Below are 14,282 nucleotides of genomic sequence, written 5' to 3'. Positions count from 1 at the left end.
TTTGGAGAGATCACGTCACACCACTTACTACCATCACAGCTGCTGCTTCTCCCACTGTATGTGACCTGTAACTCTTTCGGCTTCTATGATATGATATTGTTAAGTAATCAATCAAGCAATCAAGCACCTTCTCCGCTTGTCCCTCTCGTTACTCGCATGTCACTATCACCGAGCACAAGAACATCAATCGACAAGCCTCCCCAACCCCACCATCACACCCGTTGCGATCCTTCGCAACGGGTCGCCACATCACACCGCACACGCGCACACACGCAGCAATACAGTAGGAGAGGTGGGGATTCTCCGTGTACGAACAGAGTACAACTTGGGTAGCGTTTAGGAATTGTTGTTTTATAATTGTTGGGTCACTAATTAAACGCATGCGTGTTATATAGGGGCTTAAATCTCCCTGGCCTGCTGCCTAAACGATGTGATCACGAGGACTCCACTGGTCAATGATCACGCGTGCGTGCAGAGTTTTACTTAGTAGAACAGCGTGTGCCTTTGGTGATATATATATATCCTTAGGTCGACATCTGGTTTGCGAAATACTGTATGATGTTTCCGATTGCAAAAGTAGAAATGATATCTCACTAATTAGAGAGAGATCAGGACACTATCCTTATCTCTCTAGATGCTCCTTTTTCTTACATGCCATCTAAATAGTTATGTCTTTTAAAAAAAGATAGATTAATATATATTGTATCATTTCACCAATGCAAATTCAAATTTAACTTCTATAAGTTTAAAAAACAAATATGACCACCACTATAGTTTAATTTGTTAAGTCGTTCTTTTTGTTGCAACTCGAAGAGAAGTCAAGTAGTGATGTTTGAATGTTAGATGACGCTACAGATGCTAGAAAATGGGGGCAATGTGTGGTGTCTCATTTGAGAAGATGCTTTTACTTTGTTGAATAGTGTGTGCTTACTGTTAGGTCGATTGCTGGTTTGTGAAACTACTGTACGATGTTTCACATTGCAAAGGTAAAAATAAATATATCTAGGGGGATTAACCATTGGTCTCGTAGTTAGATAGTGTCAGAGAATAAGGGTGACGGTGGTGGTGGCTGATTTCATAGAAGGTGCTGTTGAAGTGAGATGGCATAGAGGTTGTGCATTGGTGGTGGTGGTTGTTTTTTTTTTTTTTTGGGCGGGGGAGGAGGGGATATAAGGCCCGTTTAGTTGGCAAAAAAAAATTGTTTTGGGGTGTCATATCGAATATACGGACACACATTTGAAGTATTAAACGTTGTCTAATAACAAAATAAATTATAGATTCTGTCTGAAAACTACGAGATGAATTTATTAGGCCTAATTAATCTGTTATTAGCAAATGTTTATTGTAGCACCACATTGTCAAATCATGACGCAATTAGACTTGAAATATTTGTCTCGCAATTTACATGCAATCTGTGTAATTGGTTTTTTTTGTCTACATTTAATACTCCATTCCATCTATGTGTCCAAACATTTGATGTGATAGGGTGGAAATTTTTGTTTTGAGAACTACACAGAGCCTGAATAGGAGAATGTAATCCGACAACTACATGGATCTCAAAATAATTACAATCATCTCAAGATAACTAAGAGTTAACCCAAAAAAGAATAATTAGCACATAAAAAATCTTTTATTTGAGAAATCATGTCAGTCCAAAGGTAGGAACACATGTACCAAAGAAATTAACAATAACAGTTTGATATAAATAAGTTCACGGAATTCCTATATTTCTTTTAACAGATTGTCTTAAGAAAATCTGTCAGATTTTGGATCCTGATTGGATCTAAGATTTGTGCATGAGGTGGAAAAAAAAAAGCACACATGACTACGGGAGTCAAATCCTATTCCCTAGACCGAGGTCCCGTCACGCTACCACCGTAAGGCATATTTTTTATTAGTTACACACCATTTATATGCAAGTAATATTGTAACTTACAATACATTACACAATAATTATACATTTGCTGTATTTGACATATTTTAAGGGGATTTTCTGTCAAATGTTATATAGACAGTTCCGTACGTTTACATGTTTTTCATTTCCCTCAAACAAGCAACATAAAAAAAAAAAACTCCAGCGAAGTAAGCTCAATACAATTTGGACCATAATTCCATGATAAACAAAACTAGCCCAGGTTTGACACCTAAATGGCAGCTGCATATGAGATCAATCACCAACCCATGTACATGTACACATGTCCAACACTACAACCCCTTATCCAGATTGCAAAGTCAAACATTTGGCGCCAAATTGAAAATCCCTTTCTACAGCAGTTAGGCCTCCCGCCTTTTTTTCTTGCTTCCTCCTCTCCAGCTTCTACCTCCCCTCTCCTTCTTCTTCCTCTATAAAAACCATGGCATTGTAGCACACGTTGCTATCAAATGATCACCTCACCCACCTCCACGCCACCGCCCTTTCGGCCTCAATGGCCAACTTGCTCCTCATCCCAATCATCATCTGCTACCTCGTGCCGATCGCTGTCGCCGTCGACGCACCACCACCAGTAATGGCGGCCGCCGCTGTCGCCGACGACTGGTCTGCGCTGCTCGCTTTCTTGTCCAATGTGTCGGCCGATTCCGGTGGTGTCGCTCTCGCCGACTGGGGACGCTCGCCGGAGTTCTGCAACTGGACGGGCGTGGTGTGCGGCGGCGGCGAGCGGCGGCGGGTCACGCAGCTGGTGCTCGCCGGGCGTGGGCTCCGCGGCGTGGTGTCGCCGGCGCTGGGGCGGCTGGAGTTCGTCACGGTTCTTGATCTCTCGAACAATGGTTTCTCCGGCGAGATACCGGCGGAGCTCGCGTCGCTGTCGAGGCTGACGCAGCTGAGCCTGACGGGCAACCGCCTCGAGGGCGCCATCCCCGCCGGCATCGGGCTGCTCCGGCGGCTCTACTTCCTCGACCTCAGCGGCAACCGCCTCTCCGGCGGCATCCCGGCGACGCTGTTCTGCAACTGCACCGCGCTGCAGTACGTCGACCTCGCCAACAACTCCCTCGCCGGCGACATCCCGTACTCCGGCGAGTGCCGCCTCCCCAGCCTCCGCTACCTCCTCCTCTGGTCGAACGACCTCTCCGGCCTGATCCCGCCGGCGCTGTCGAACTCCTCCTTGCTCGAGTGGGTCGACTTCGAGTCGAACTACCTCGCCGGCGAGCTGCCGCCGCAGGTGTTCGACAGGTTGCCGCGGCTCCAGTATCTCTACCTCTCGTACAACAACCTGTCCAGCCATGGCGGCAACACCGACCTCGCCCCCTTCTTCCGCTCCTTGACGAATTGCACGCGCTTGCAGGAGCTCGAGCTCGCCGGCAACGACCTCGGCGGCGAGCTCCCGGCGTTCGTCGGCGAGCTCTCGCGCGAGTTCCGGCAAATCCACCTCGAGGACAACGCCATCACGGGCGCGATCCCGCCCAGCATCGCCGGCCTCGTCAACCTCACCTACCTCAACCTCTCCAATAACATGCTCAATGGCTCGATCCCGCCGGAGATGTCGCGGCTGCGGCGGCTCGAGCGGCTTTACCTCTCCAACAACCTCCTCGCCGGCGAGATCCCGCGATCCATCGGCGAGATGCCGCACCTCGGCCTCGTCGACCTCTCCGGCAACCGGCTCGCCGGCACCATCCCGGACACGTTCTCCAACCTGACGCAGCTGAGGCGGCTAATGCTGCACCACAACCACCTCTCCGGCGATGTTCCAGCGAGCCTCGGCGACTGCCTGAACCTTGAGATCTTGGACCTCTCCTACAATGGCTTGCAGGGGCGGATCCCTCCGCGCGTCGCCGCCATGAGCGGCCTCAAGCTGTACCTGAACCTGTCGAACAACCACCTCGAGGGGCCTCTCCCCCTCGAGCTCGGCAAGATGGACATGGTCCTGGCGCTCGACCTGTCGGAGAACGCGCTCGCCGGCGCGGTCCCGGCGCAGCTCGGCGGTTGCGTCGCGCTCGAGTACCTCAACCTGTCGGGCAACGCGCTGCGCGGCGCGCTCCCGGCGCCCGTCGCGGCGCTCCCGTTCCTGCAGGTGCTCGACGTGTCGCGCAACCGGCTCTCCGGCGAGCTGCCTGTGTCCTCCCTGCAGGCGTCGACGTCGCTACGGGACGCGAACTTCTCCTGCAACAACTTCTCCGGCGCGGTGCCGCGCGGCGCCGGCGTGCTCGCGAACCTCTCGGCGGCGGCGTTCCGAGGCAACCCCGGCCTATGCGGGTACGTCCCCGGCATTGCCGCGTGCGGGGCGGCGACGGCGAGACGCACGCGCCACCGCCGCGCGGTGCTCCCCGCCGTCGTCGGCATCGTCGCCGCCGTGTGCGCCATGCTGTGCGCGGTGGTGTGCCGGTCGATGGCGGCGGCGAGAGCGAAGCGGCAGTCGGTCCGGCTCGTCGACGTCGAGGACTACCAGGCGGCGGCGGAGAGGGAGCACCCGAGGATATCGTACCGGGAGCTCGCCGAGGCCACCGGCGGCTTCGTCCAGTCGAGCCTGATCGGCGCCGGGCGGTTCGGGCGCGTCTACGAGGGGACGCTCCGCGGCGGCGCGCGCGTCGCCGTGAAGGTGCTCGACCCGAAGGGCGGCGGCGAGGTCTCCGGCAGCTTCAAGCGGGAGTGCGAGGTGCTCCGGCGAACCCGGCACAAGAACCTCGTCAGGGTGATCACCACCTGCAGCACGGCCACCTTCCACGCGCTCGTCCTCCCGCTCATGCCGCACGGCAGCCTCGAGGGCCACCTCTACCCGCCGGAGCGCGGCGCCGGCGGCGGCGCCGGCGGCGGCGACGGGCTGGACTTCGGGCGGCTGATGAGCGTCGTGAGCGACGTCGCGGAGGGGCTCGCGTACCTGCACCACTACGCGCCGGTGAGGGTGGTGCACTGCGACCTCAAGCCCAGCAACGTCCTCCTCGACGACGACATGCGCGCCGTGATCTCCGACTTCGGCATCGCCAAGCTCATCTCCGGCGCCGCCGCCGCCGTCGGAGACGGCGGCGCCAGCAGCACGAGCGACGAGTCCGCACCGTGCAACTCCATCACCGGACTCTTGCAAGGCTCGGTCGGATACATCGCGCCTGGTACGTGCACGTCGCATGCATCCATGCATCCATTCACACAACTTTTTTGCAATTAACTTGCACTTATCTCACCATCTTATTACTAATCGGAATTGTGCATGTATTCTGAGAAAAAAAAAACTTTCGAACGTTACTATAGTGTATACTATAGCTGTAGTAATTATAATATGATTATACTATAGTTATATTATAACTATATTATAACTATAATATAGTTATATTATAGTGTAATTGTACTATAACTATATTGTAATATCTATATAAGTTACATATAAAATTATATATACAAATTATATTATAGTTGTAGTGAAATTATATCACAGATACATATATATTTAGATTTGAAAGTTTTTCAGTTTTTTAAGATAGTCCCTTACTAATTACGTGTTTGATTTTGTGATTAGAATATGGATTAGGAGGGCATCCATCTCGACAGGGTGACGTGTACAGCTTCGGCGTGATGATACTCGAGCTGATCACCGGGAAGAGGCCGACCGACGTCATCTTCCACGAGGGCCTCACGCTGCACGACTGGGTCAGGCGACACTACCCGCACGACGTCGCCGCCGTCGTCGCGCACGCGCCGTGGCGCCGGGAGGCGCCGTCGCCGATGTCGACGGCGGCGTCGCCGGCGGCGGCCGACGTGGCCGCCGTCGAGCTCATCGAGCTCGGGCTCGTGTGCACGCAGCACTCGCCGGCGCTGCGGCCGAGCATGGTGGACGTCTGCCACGAGATCACGTTGCTCAACGAGGCTATCAGGAGGCACGCCGCCGCCGCCGCCGCCATCGCCGCCGCCACCGACGAGGACGAGGACGACGACGACGGCAGGTCGTTGTCGACGACCAAGGACGACTCGCTGTTCTCCAATTAATTAACACCTAATTAGCCACGAGAAACTTCTCGTCACAATCCTCATTTCGCCATTGTTAATATTATTGAGACCTTTGAGAAGGATCGGAGAAATCACTAGTGCTTCCTTCTCGTAGCGCATTTGAGTTAGCTCTCATGATCTCTAATCATCTCTGCCTTGGTAGGGAATGTGATTAGTATATTGGTTTATTGGATGGTTAGGGGATCGCCTACTAACTAGTGCTAAATTCTTTCTGTTATTAATTCATCAATGGAAGCTGCACTCGATTAATCTGTTCATGTTGCAAACATGTCGGACTCCATTAGCAACCGGCCATGCATATACTTGAATAAGAACAACGTACAGCTGAAGGAGGAAGAGAAATGGATCTTGATCAGTTAGGTCATTATTCAGGTGCTAATGATCAAACATAAACAAATCCAAATGCTGCAAAAGTCGTCACTGTTCGATGCATCTGATGATATCATGCTGTCTTCCAATTCACCACCCAGCAATGTAGTTTAATTTTGTTCTTGATTTGACAAGAACTTCCATGCTACTGCCAGATTTTTTTAGGCTTTTCAATTAGCACGCTTGCTGGCTTTTAGTCAGGTTCAGGATTAGCAGAAAGCGACTGACACACAATATACTGGTTTTACTCATGAATTAAAGATTGTTTTTGAGAGATATGAATTGAAGATTGTTACCTGAAGCATTTTAGGTTTTAAATTGCTAGTGTTTGTGGGGTTTTGACCTGAATATATAAAACCTAGTGGCGACTTTGCAAAGTGTTCTGCATCCATGAGCTTTTGGACTTTTATGTTCTAGTAGTCAGACTTTTATATCAGGATATTGTAAGATGTGTAAGAAAGGGTAAGGCAATGTAGTTCAAAGTGTGATCTTGTGTTTATATGTTCATACTTACTCTGACTAGTGACCTTACATCATTTCATTAACTTAAACTGAAAGAACAAAGTACTGAAGATATGTAGTCAATGGCAGGAAATACAAGATGATCTCTGCAAGGTAAAGAGCCTTAAAGAACTGAACAATATTGTGGGCATGCACACATGACAGATCATGCATAATAATAAGATAGTATAAATTACAATTGTTGTTGCAGTCTTGCAGGCAGATCAGCAATAAGCAAAGATTGATGTGATGGTAACTAAGATCTAGCTAGATAAAGGTGTGAGTGACTTCTCATTCATGTTGCAATTGCGTACCAAACTGGCAGTATGACGCATTTTGGTTGATTTGTTTGCTCCTCTTTATCATACAAAAGATGCTGTTCCACTGGCTTTTCTTTGCAAAAGAAAACTGCAGACAAAAACAAAACAAAAGAAAAGGTTACAGGTCTTCCATTTCAGAGTGTGATCCATCTAATGATCTGAATCAGATGATGGTAGCTTTAGTGCTTTCCTTGCATGTCTTATCATGTTACCTTCCAATTTGGAATTACCTATATATAGTTCTTCAAGGTTTAATCCTTACTCTTAATTATTCACAACAACAAAACCTTCCTAGAAGTACCAAATATTATCACTAAAGTAGTACTAGCTAGGACACATGCACTCGATGTCGGGTGTGTTCGGAACACCTGGTTTCCAACACGAAGTACCCACACAGAAAACGGAGCGGTCTATTAGCGCGTGATTAATTAAGTATTAGCTATTTTTTTAAAATGGATTAATTTGATTTTTTAAGAAACTTTCGTATAAAAACTTTTTAAAAAAAACACACCGTTTAGCAGTTTGAAAAGCGTTCACGCGGAAAACGAGAGAAATAGGTTGGTAAGAAGGGGCGCCGAACACATAAACTAGTTTTCTACAAGAGATGTTTTATAATGGTCTTTGCTGGTAGTATAATTAATCTAAATTATTTATGCTTTCTAATCCAATGATCATATTTTTATACTATTATCTTAACTACTAATAGTAGAATAATTTTTGAACTGGTAGTAAAGCTCATACATCAATAGTTGAGTTCACTTCTACTAGTGATAATTTTGACATTAGAATATTATTAGTTCTTTAAGATTTAATGTCTACTCTTAATTATTCACAACAACAAAAGCTTTAGAACCACCAAATTTATCACTAAAGAAGTGAATACATAGGATACATCACTCAAGAGCTTAAACTAGTTTCCCATGAATACTACCCAATAATTAGCTTTCCTGTTCAGTTTAAGATCGACAAACTGGTCCGAAGAATATTGACGAAGATAATCCACTAAATTAAAACTAATATCCTAAATCGAAATGCTAATTTAATCATATACTAACTACGTTAAAATAATCAACTATGTTTATGTTTCGTACCAGTTATATTAGCTTTGTCTATGAGAAGCATTAATGGACTGTGATTTATTACTATAACTTCTTAAAACGATAGTAATCAGTTTTTTTTAACGAATCAACGAGCGCCAATTTCATTGAATAGAGAAGGAGAACTTTACAAAGCGAAAGGAAAAAAGAAAGGAGCTAGGACCTTTGGTCCGAGCTAACTAAAAGAAAGCCAGCTATTAAGACTTATCGCTCCTGCTAAGACCCAAGTTTTGGCCTCTTCCTTAATCTTGGCTAAAAGGGAGGTAGCTGAAAGCTCCTTCTGTTGGAAGGTTCTACGATTCCTTTCGTTCCATATCTTCCAGGCGACCAACAACATCAAAGTGCGGAGTGTCTTCTTAGGTGTCTCTTGTATATTTGCGGTAGCCTCCCACCAATCTAGCACCGTTGAAGTTTGCCTCCATTGGCTAGGATTTAGTTGCTCGCACGTTACCCACTCCGCTAGCGCTGCCCAGACTCTCCTTGTGTATCTACATGCTGCGAGGAGGTGCAGGGCTGTTTCCTGGGTCCGACGACATAAGGGGCAAATGGAACCGTTTGGCCAACCTCTTGTCGCCAGCTTGTCAGAGGTCCAGACTCTATTTTGGATGATTAGCCAGGCGAAGGTCTTGCACTTATGCGGCGCCCAGGCTTTCCAGATTAGCCTGTTGAAGTTGGTAGCGGTGGTTCCAAGAAGTTGTGCGTTATATGCCGATGCTGTCGTGTACTCGCCCATGGTTAGTAAGCTTCCATATTATATTGTCCTCCTCGTGCTCTACCAGGTGTATAGCCTGAACAGCGCTCCAAACCCCGACAAGTTGATCAATCAGGTCTGTCGTTCAGCCCGCAGTCCCTGGCAGGTCCAAGTCAAGAAGCCATTGGTTCGCTTGCAAAGCCTGTTGAAGCGTTCTGTTCTTTTTTTTTGGAGGCTACGTATACAAGCGGCGCAACATCCTTCAATCTCCTCCCCTGCGTCCAGGCCGATTCTCAGAAGCTTATTTTGGCACCAATAGTAATCAGTTAGGCAGGAGTATCAACTAAACTTAAAATTCAGTTGTTTTGTTGACATTACCAAGCATCTACACAATGTAGGCTACACAAGCATATTCAGAGAGCAGGTTTGACCTACCTCTGTAAAATGTGTATTTCTTGATTGCAACAACCTGTAATCCTAACTAAAATTGCTGCCTTTGTGGAGGTAGAATCTGTGCCACTTCACTAGAAAAATGTGCCACTTTGAACTCTGTTTCTTAATTGGAAAAACAATGTTAAAGTAAAAATAAGAATTTCTTTTACCAACAAAGTAAAATTAAGATTTAACCCTAGATCCCCAAAGACCTATAGTTAATTAATTAATAGACCTATTGCTTTGTGAGTAATGCCAGCCGGTCCACACCATAAACACGAACACGCATCTCAGCCGAAAGCCAGTTAATTAATCAACATATAGCGGCATACAGCTAAGTACTAGTAATTAGTCTGGCCTCAGTTTTGGGGATTTAGCAACTGCAGAGCTATTCAAAGAATCTCTAACTCGCTAAACACTTCAAACTCATTATTATTTTTTGAAAGTTAATAGTATATAAAATATAGAAATTAGTAGACAATAAAAAAAAACCATGGGTTTTTCATATTCTCATCCGCTGCTTCTCATAATCTCTTGCTTTAAAACATTACTCTACCTTAGATTTTACTACTAGATAACTAAGTAGTACTAATATATTTCGATCAAATCGCGATTAACATAGGACTGTTTCGCTGTGTACGCGTGCACCGTACCTTTTTGTACGCACGCATACATGATCACACGCAGCTAGCACTTTAATCACCCTGTCTAACCCACTGTCAATTATTTATTTAACCATTTCCATCCCTAATCCATTCCGACGGTCAAACCAAACATGTATATCCACACCAATGGGCCCCAACTTTCAGTGAGACACCGGAGACGCTGAGCCCATTCACGTTGCGCCACGTGTCCTATTCGCACGATGTCAAATACTTGGCGCCAAGGTGTAACGGCTGCGGCTAGAGCTTATAGCCCAAACGGTAGTTAGGCAGCCATGTCTCCCCCCCTTCCTTTCCCTCCTTTAAAATCCCCAGCGGTGTAGCAAACGTAGCTATCAAGAGCATTTGCATTTTGCACCCAATGTCTTAAGAGGTTAGAACCACATGCTCTCTTCCTCCTCCCTCCCATGGCGCCCGTGCCCATCTCCGTCTTCGTCTTCGTCTTCATCTTCATTTTCTTCCTCCTCGACGGCTCGATACCGACTCTCGGGTCAAATGACCATTCCGCGCTTATGTCCTTCAAGTCTGGTGTGTCTAATGATCCTAATGGAGCACTCGCCAACTGGGGATCCCTCAATGTGTGCAATTGGACCGGTGTCTCTTGCGACGCGTCGAGACGGCGTGTCGTGAAGCTGATGCTACGAGACCAGAAGCTCTCCGGTGAGGTCTCTCCCGCGCTCGGCAATCTATCCCACCTTAATATACTCAATCTCTCGGGGAACCTCTTCGCCGGGAGAGTTCCGCCGGAGCTTGGGAATCTCTTCCGACTCACCTTGCTTGACATTTCGTCGAACACCTTTGTCGGGAGAGTCCCGGCTGAGCTTGGGAACCTCTCTAGCCTAAATACACTTGATCTCTCCCGAAACCTCTTCACCGGCGAAGTGCCGCCGGAGCTCGGCGACCTCTCTAAGCTTCAGCAGCTCAGCCTTGGTAACAATCTCCTGGAGGGTAAAATTCCGGTGGAGCTCACGCGCATGTCGAACCTGAGCTACCTCAACCTCGGCGAGAACAACCTCTCCGGCCGCATCCCGCCGGCCATCTTCTGCAACTTCTCCTCCTTGCAGTACATTGATCTCTCCTCCAACTCGCTCGACGGCGAGATCCCCATAGATTGCCCGCTCCCCAACCTGATGTTCCTCGTCTTGTGGGCGAACAACCTCGTCGGCGAGATCCCTCGCTCGCTGTCGAACTCGACGAATCTCAAATGGCTTCTGCTGGAGTCGAATTACCTCTCCGGCGAGCTCCCCGCCGACATGTTCGGCGGCATGAGGAAGTTAGAGCTCTTGTACCTATCGTTCAACTACCTCAGGAGCCCAGAGAACAACACCAACCTTGAGCCTTTCTTTGCCTCGCTGACCAACTGCACCAGCCTCAAGGAGCTCGGCGTCGCCGGCAACGAGCTCGCCGGCGTGATCCCGCCGATCGCCGGCCGCCTCGGCCCGGGCCTCACGCAGCTCCACCTCGAGTACAACAGCATCTTCGGCGCGATCCCTGCGAACCTCTCCAACCTCACCAACCTCACGGCGCTCAACCTGTCGCACAACCTCATCAATGGCTCCATCCCGCCGGCGGCCGTCGCCGGCATGCGGCGGCTAGAGCGGCTGTACCTCTCCGACAACATGCTCTCCGGCGAGATCCCGCCGTCGCTCGGGGAGGTCCCGCGGCTCGGGCTCGTCGACCTCTCGCGCAACCGGCTCGCCGGCGGCATCCCGGCCGCCGCGCTCTCCAACCTCACCCAGCTCCGGTGGCTCGTCCTGCATCACAACCACCTCGCCGGAGTCATCCCTCCCGGCATCGCGCAATGCGTGAACCTCCAGAATCTTGATCTCTCTCACAACATGTTGAGAGGCAAGATCCCTGATGATTTGTCGGAGCTGAGTGGGCTGCTTTATTTGAATCTTTCGAGTAATTTGTTGGAAGGGATGATCCCGGCGACCATCGGCAGGATGGCGATGCTGCAGGTGCTCAACCTGTCGTCGAACCGGCTCTCCGGCGACATCCCGACGCAGATCGGCGGCTGCGTCGCGCTCGAGTACGTCAACGTCTCCGGCAACGCGCTGGAGGGCGGCCTCCCCGACGCCGTCGCCGCGCTGCCGTTCTTGCAGGTTCTTGACGTGTCCTACAATGGCCTCTCGGGCGCTCTGCCTCCGTCGTTGGGGGCGGCGGCGTCGCTGCGGCGGGTGAATTTCTCCTACAATGGGTTCTCCGGCGAGGTGCCGGGTGATGGCGCCTTCGCGAGCTTCCCCGACGACGCGTTCCTCGGCGACGATGGGCTGTGCGGGGTGAGGCCTGGCATGGCTCGGTGCGGCGGCCGCCGCGGCGAGAAGCGCCGCGTGCTCCATGACCGGCGCGTGTTGCTGCCGATTGTTGTCACGGTGGTTGGCTTCACGCTGGCGATTCTCGGCGTCGTCGCGTGCCGTGCGGCGGCGAGGGCGGAGGTGGTGAGGCGAGACGCGCGCCGGTCGATGCTGCTCGCCGGCGGCGCAGGCGACGAGCCGGGCGAGAGGGACCACCCGAGGATCTCGCACCGGGAGCTCGCCGAGGCGACGGGCGGCTTCGATCAGGCGAGCCTGATCGGCGCCGGGCGGTTCGGGCGCGTCTACGAGGGGACGCTCCGCGACGGCACGCGCGTCGCCGTGAAGGTGCTCGACCCGAAGAGCGGCGGCGAGGTGTCCCGGAGCTTCAAGCGGGAGTGCGAGGTGCTCCGGCGGACGCGCCACCGGAACCTGGTGCGCGTGGTCACCACCTGCAGCCAGCCGGACTTCCACGCGCTCGTGCTCCCGCTGATGCGCAACGGGAGCCTCGAGGGCCGCCTCTACCCGCGAGACGGCCGCGCCGGGCGCGGCCTCGGCCTCGCCCAGCTCGTCGCCGTCGCCGCCGACGTCGCCGAGGGGCTCGCCTACCTGCACCACTACGCGCCGGTGAGGGTGGTGCACTGCGACCTCAAGCCCAGCAACGTCCTCCTCGACGACGACATGACCGCCGTCGTCGCCGACTTTGGCATCGCCAAGCTGGTCAAGAACGCCGACGGCGACGTCACCACCAACTCCGGCAGCATCGCCGCCGCCTCATCTGATCCTTGCAACTCCATCACCGGATTGTTACAAGGCTCAGTCGGCTACATTGCACCAGGTATACTTAACTAATCAACTTAGCTATTATAATCATCACAAAATTTGTACTAATCTTAATTATCATCTTCTAATCTTGAACTAATTACGTGTTTGATTTTGTGATTAGAATATGGATTAGGAGGGCATCCATCTACACAGGGTGACGTGTACAGCTTCGGCGTGATGATACTCGAGCTGATCACCGGGAAGAGGCCAACTGACGTCATCTTCCACGAGGGCCTCACGCTGCACGACTGGGTCAGGCGACACTACCCGCACGACGTCGCCGCCGTGGTGGCGCGGTCGTGGCTGACGGACGCCGCCGTGGGCTACGACGTCGTGGCGGAGCTGATCAACGTCGGGCTCGCGTGCACGCAGCACTCGCCGCCGGCGCGGCCGACCATGGTGGAGGTGTGCCACGAGATGGCGCTCCTCAAGGAGGACCTCGCCAAGCACGGGCACGGCGGCAGCGGCGGCGACGTGGTCGCCGCCGCGACGGTGATGGCCGCGGCGGCGCCGCCGTCGGTGGCGATGACGGCGAGCGAGCGGTCGTGCTCCACCTCGGACTCGTCTTTGAGTTACTAGCGTTATGGCCCAAAAAGATTAATTCGTGGTGTAGTGTAGTGTAATACAAACTTCATGCACTGCACATTTTGATGCTTAAATTTAACTCGTATTTTAGGACATTTTGATGTGCCATTTAGTGTTAGCACAATGCTTTTTTTGAAATTTCTCTCTTGATTAATCGAGTGGAAGAAGATGCAACGAAGTATCAATGTATACATATATATGTTTTTTTTTTCAAAAGCCATGTATAGTTAAAGAGAATGTCTGTAAAAAGAAGTATGAACTACTGGGTTGGTGAAAGTCAGTGCTAATTTAGTTTGTTCAAATTATTTTTGAGTTCTTTGGCCTCTAATGGGGATTTCACTTTTCGATTAAAACTATAGATGTCTAAAGAACAAATCAACACTGACCGTTGACCAAAGGGCTGCGATCTCGAGTTCAGACAATTACTCGTGACATGTTTTACTATATAGTATTTCACTTGACAATAACATGTCTCACAATCGTGCTGAAACACTAACATTTCAACGCGAAACGTCACCCCATATTGTGGAGTGTTTCACCCTGAGAATTTATCCATAGGATAGTCAACTAATAT

At 50.5% G+C, this 14,282-nt stretch overlaps 2 protein-coding genes across 2 annotated transcripts; both read left to right on the top strand.

The window, feature by feature from the left end:
• Window positions 1-1,897: 1,897 nt before the first annotated feature.
• LOC4340343 (putative leucine-rich repeat receptor-like serine/threonine-protein kinase At2g24130) lies at window positions 1,898-6,025 on the top strand. The gene is made up of 2 exons (XM_015787452.3): window positions 1,898-5,040; window positions 5,445-6,025. The coding sequence occupies exons 1-2, from the start codon at window positions 2,427-2,429 to the stop codon at window positions 5,909-5,911; spliced, it is 3,081 nt and encodes a 1,026-aa protein (XP_015642938.1). The 5' UTR covers window positions 1,898-2,426; the 3' UTR covers window positions 5,912-6,025.
• Window positions 6,026-10,340: 4,315 nt separating this feature from the next.
• LOC107276838 (putative leucine-rich repeat receptor-like serine/threonine-protein kinase At2g24130) lies at window positions 10,341-14,061 on the top strand. Its single transcript, XM_015787451.3, has 2 exons — window positions 10,341-13,136; window positions 13,245-14,061. Exons 1-2 carry the CDS (start codon window positions 10,412-10,414, stop codon window positions 13,700-13,702), a joined length of 3,183 nt encoding a protein of 1,060 aa, XP_015642937.1. The 5' UTR covers window positions 10,341-10,411; the 3' UTR covers window positions 13,703-14,061.
• The last annotated feature ends 221 nt before the right edge of the window (window positions 14,062-14,282 follow it).

Source organism: Oryza sativa, chromosome 6 (genome assembly GCF_034140825.1).
Source record: "Oryza sativa Japonica Group chromosome 6, ASM3414082v1".
In the NCBI taxonomy this organism is placed as follows: domain Eukaryota; kingdom Viridiplantae; phylum Streptophyta; class Magnoliopsida; order Poales; family Poaceae; genus Oryza; species Oryza sativa.
This window is presented reverse-complemented; position numbering and strand designations above follow the sequence as displayed.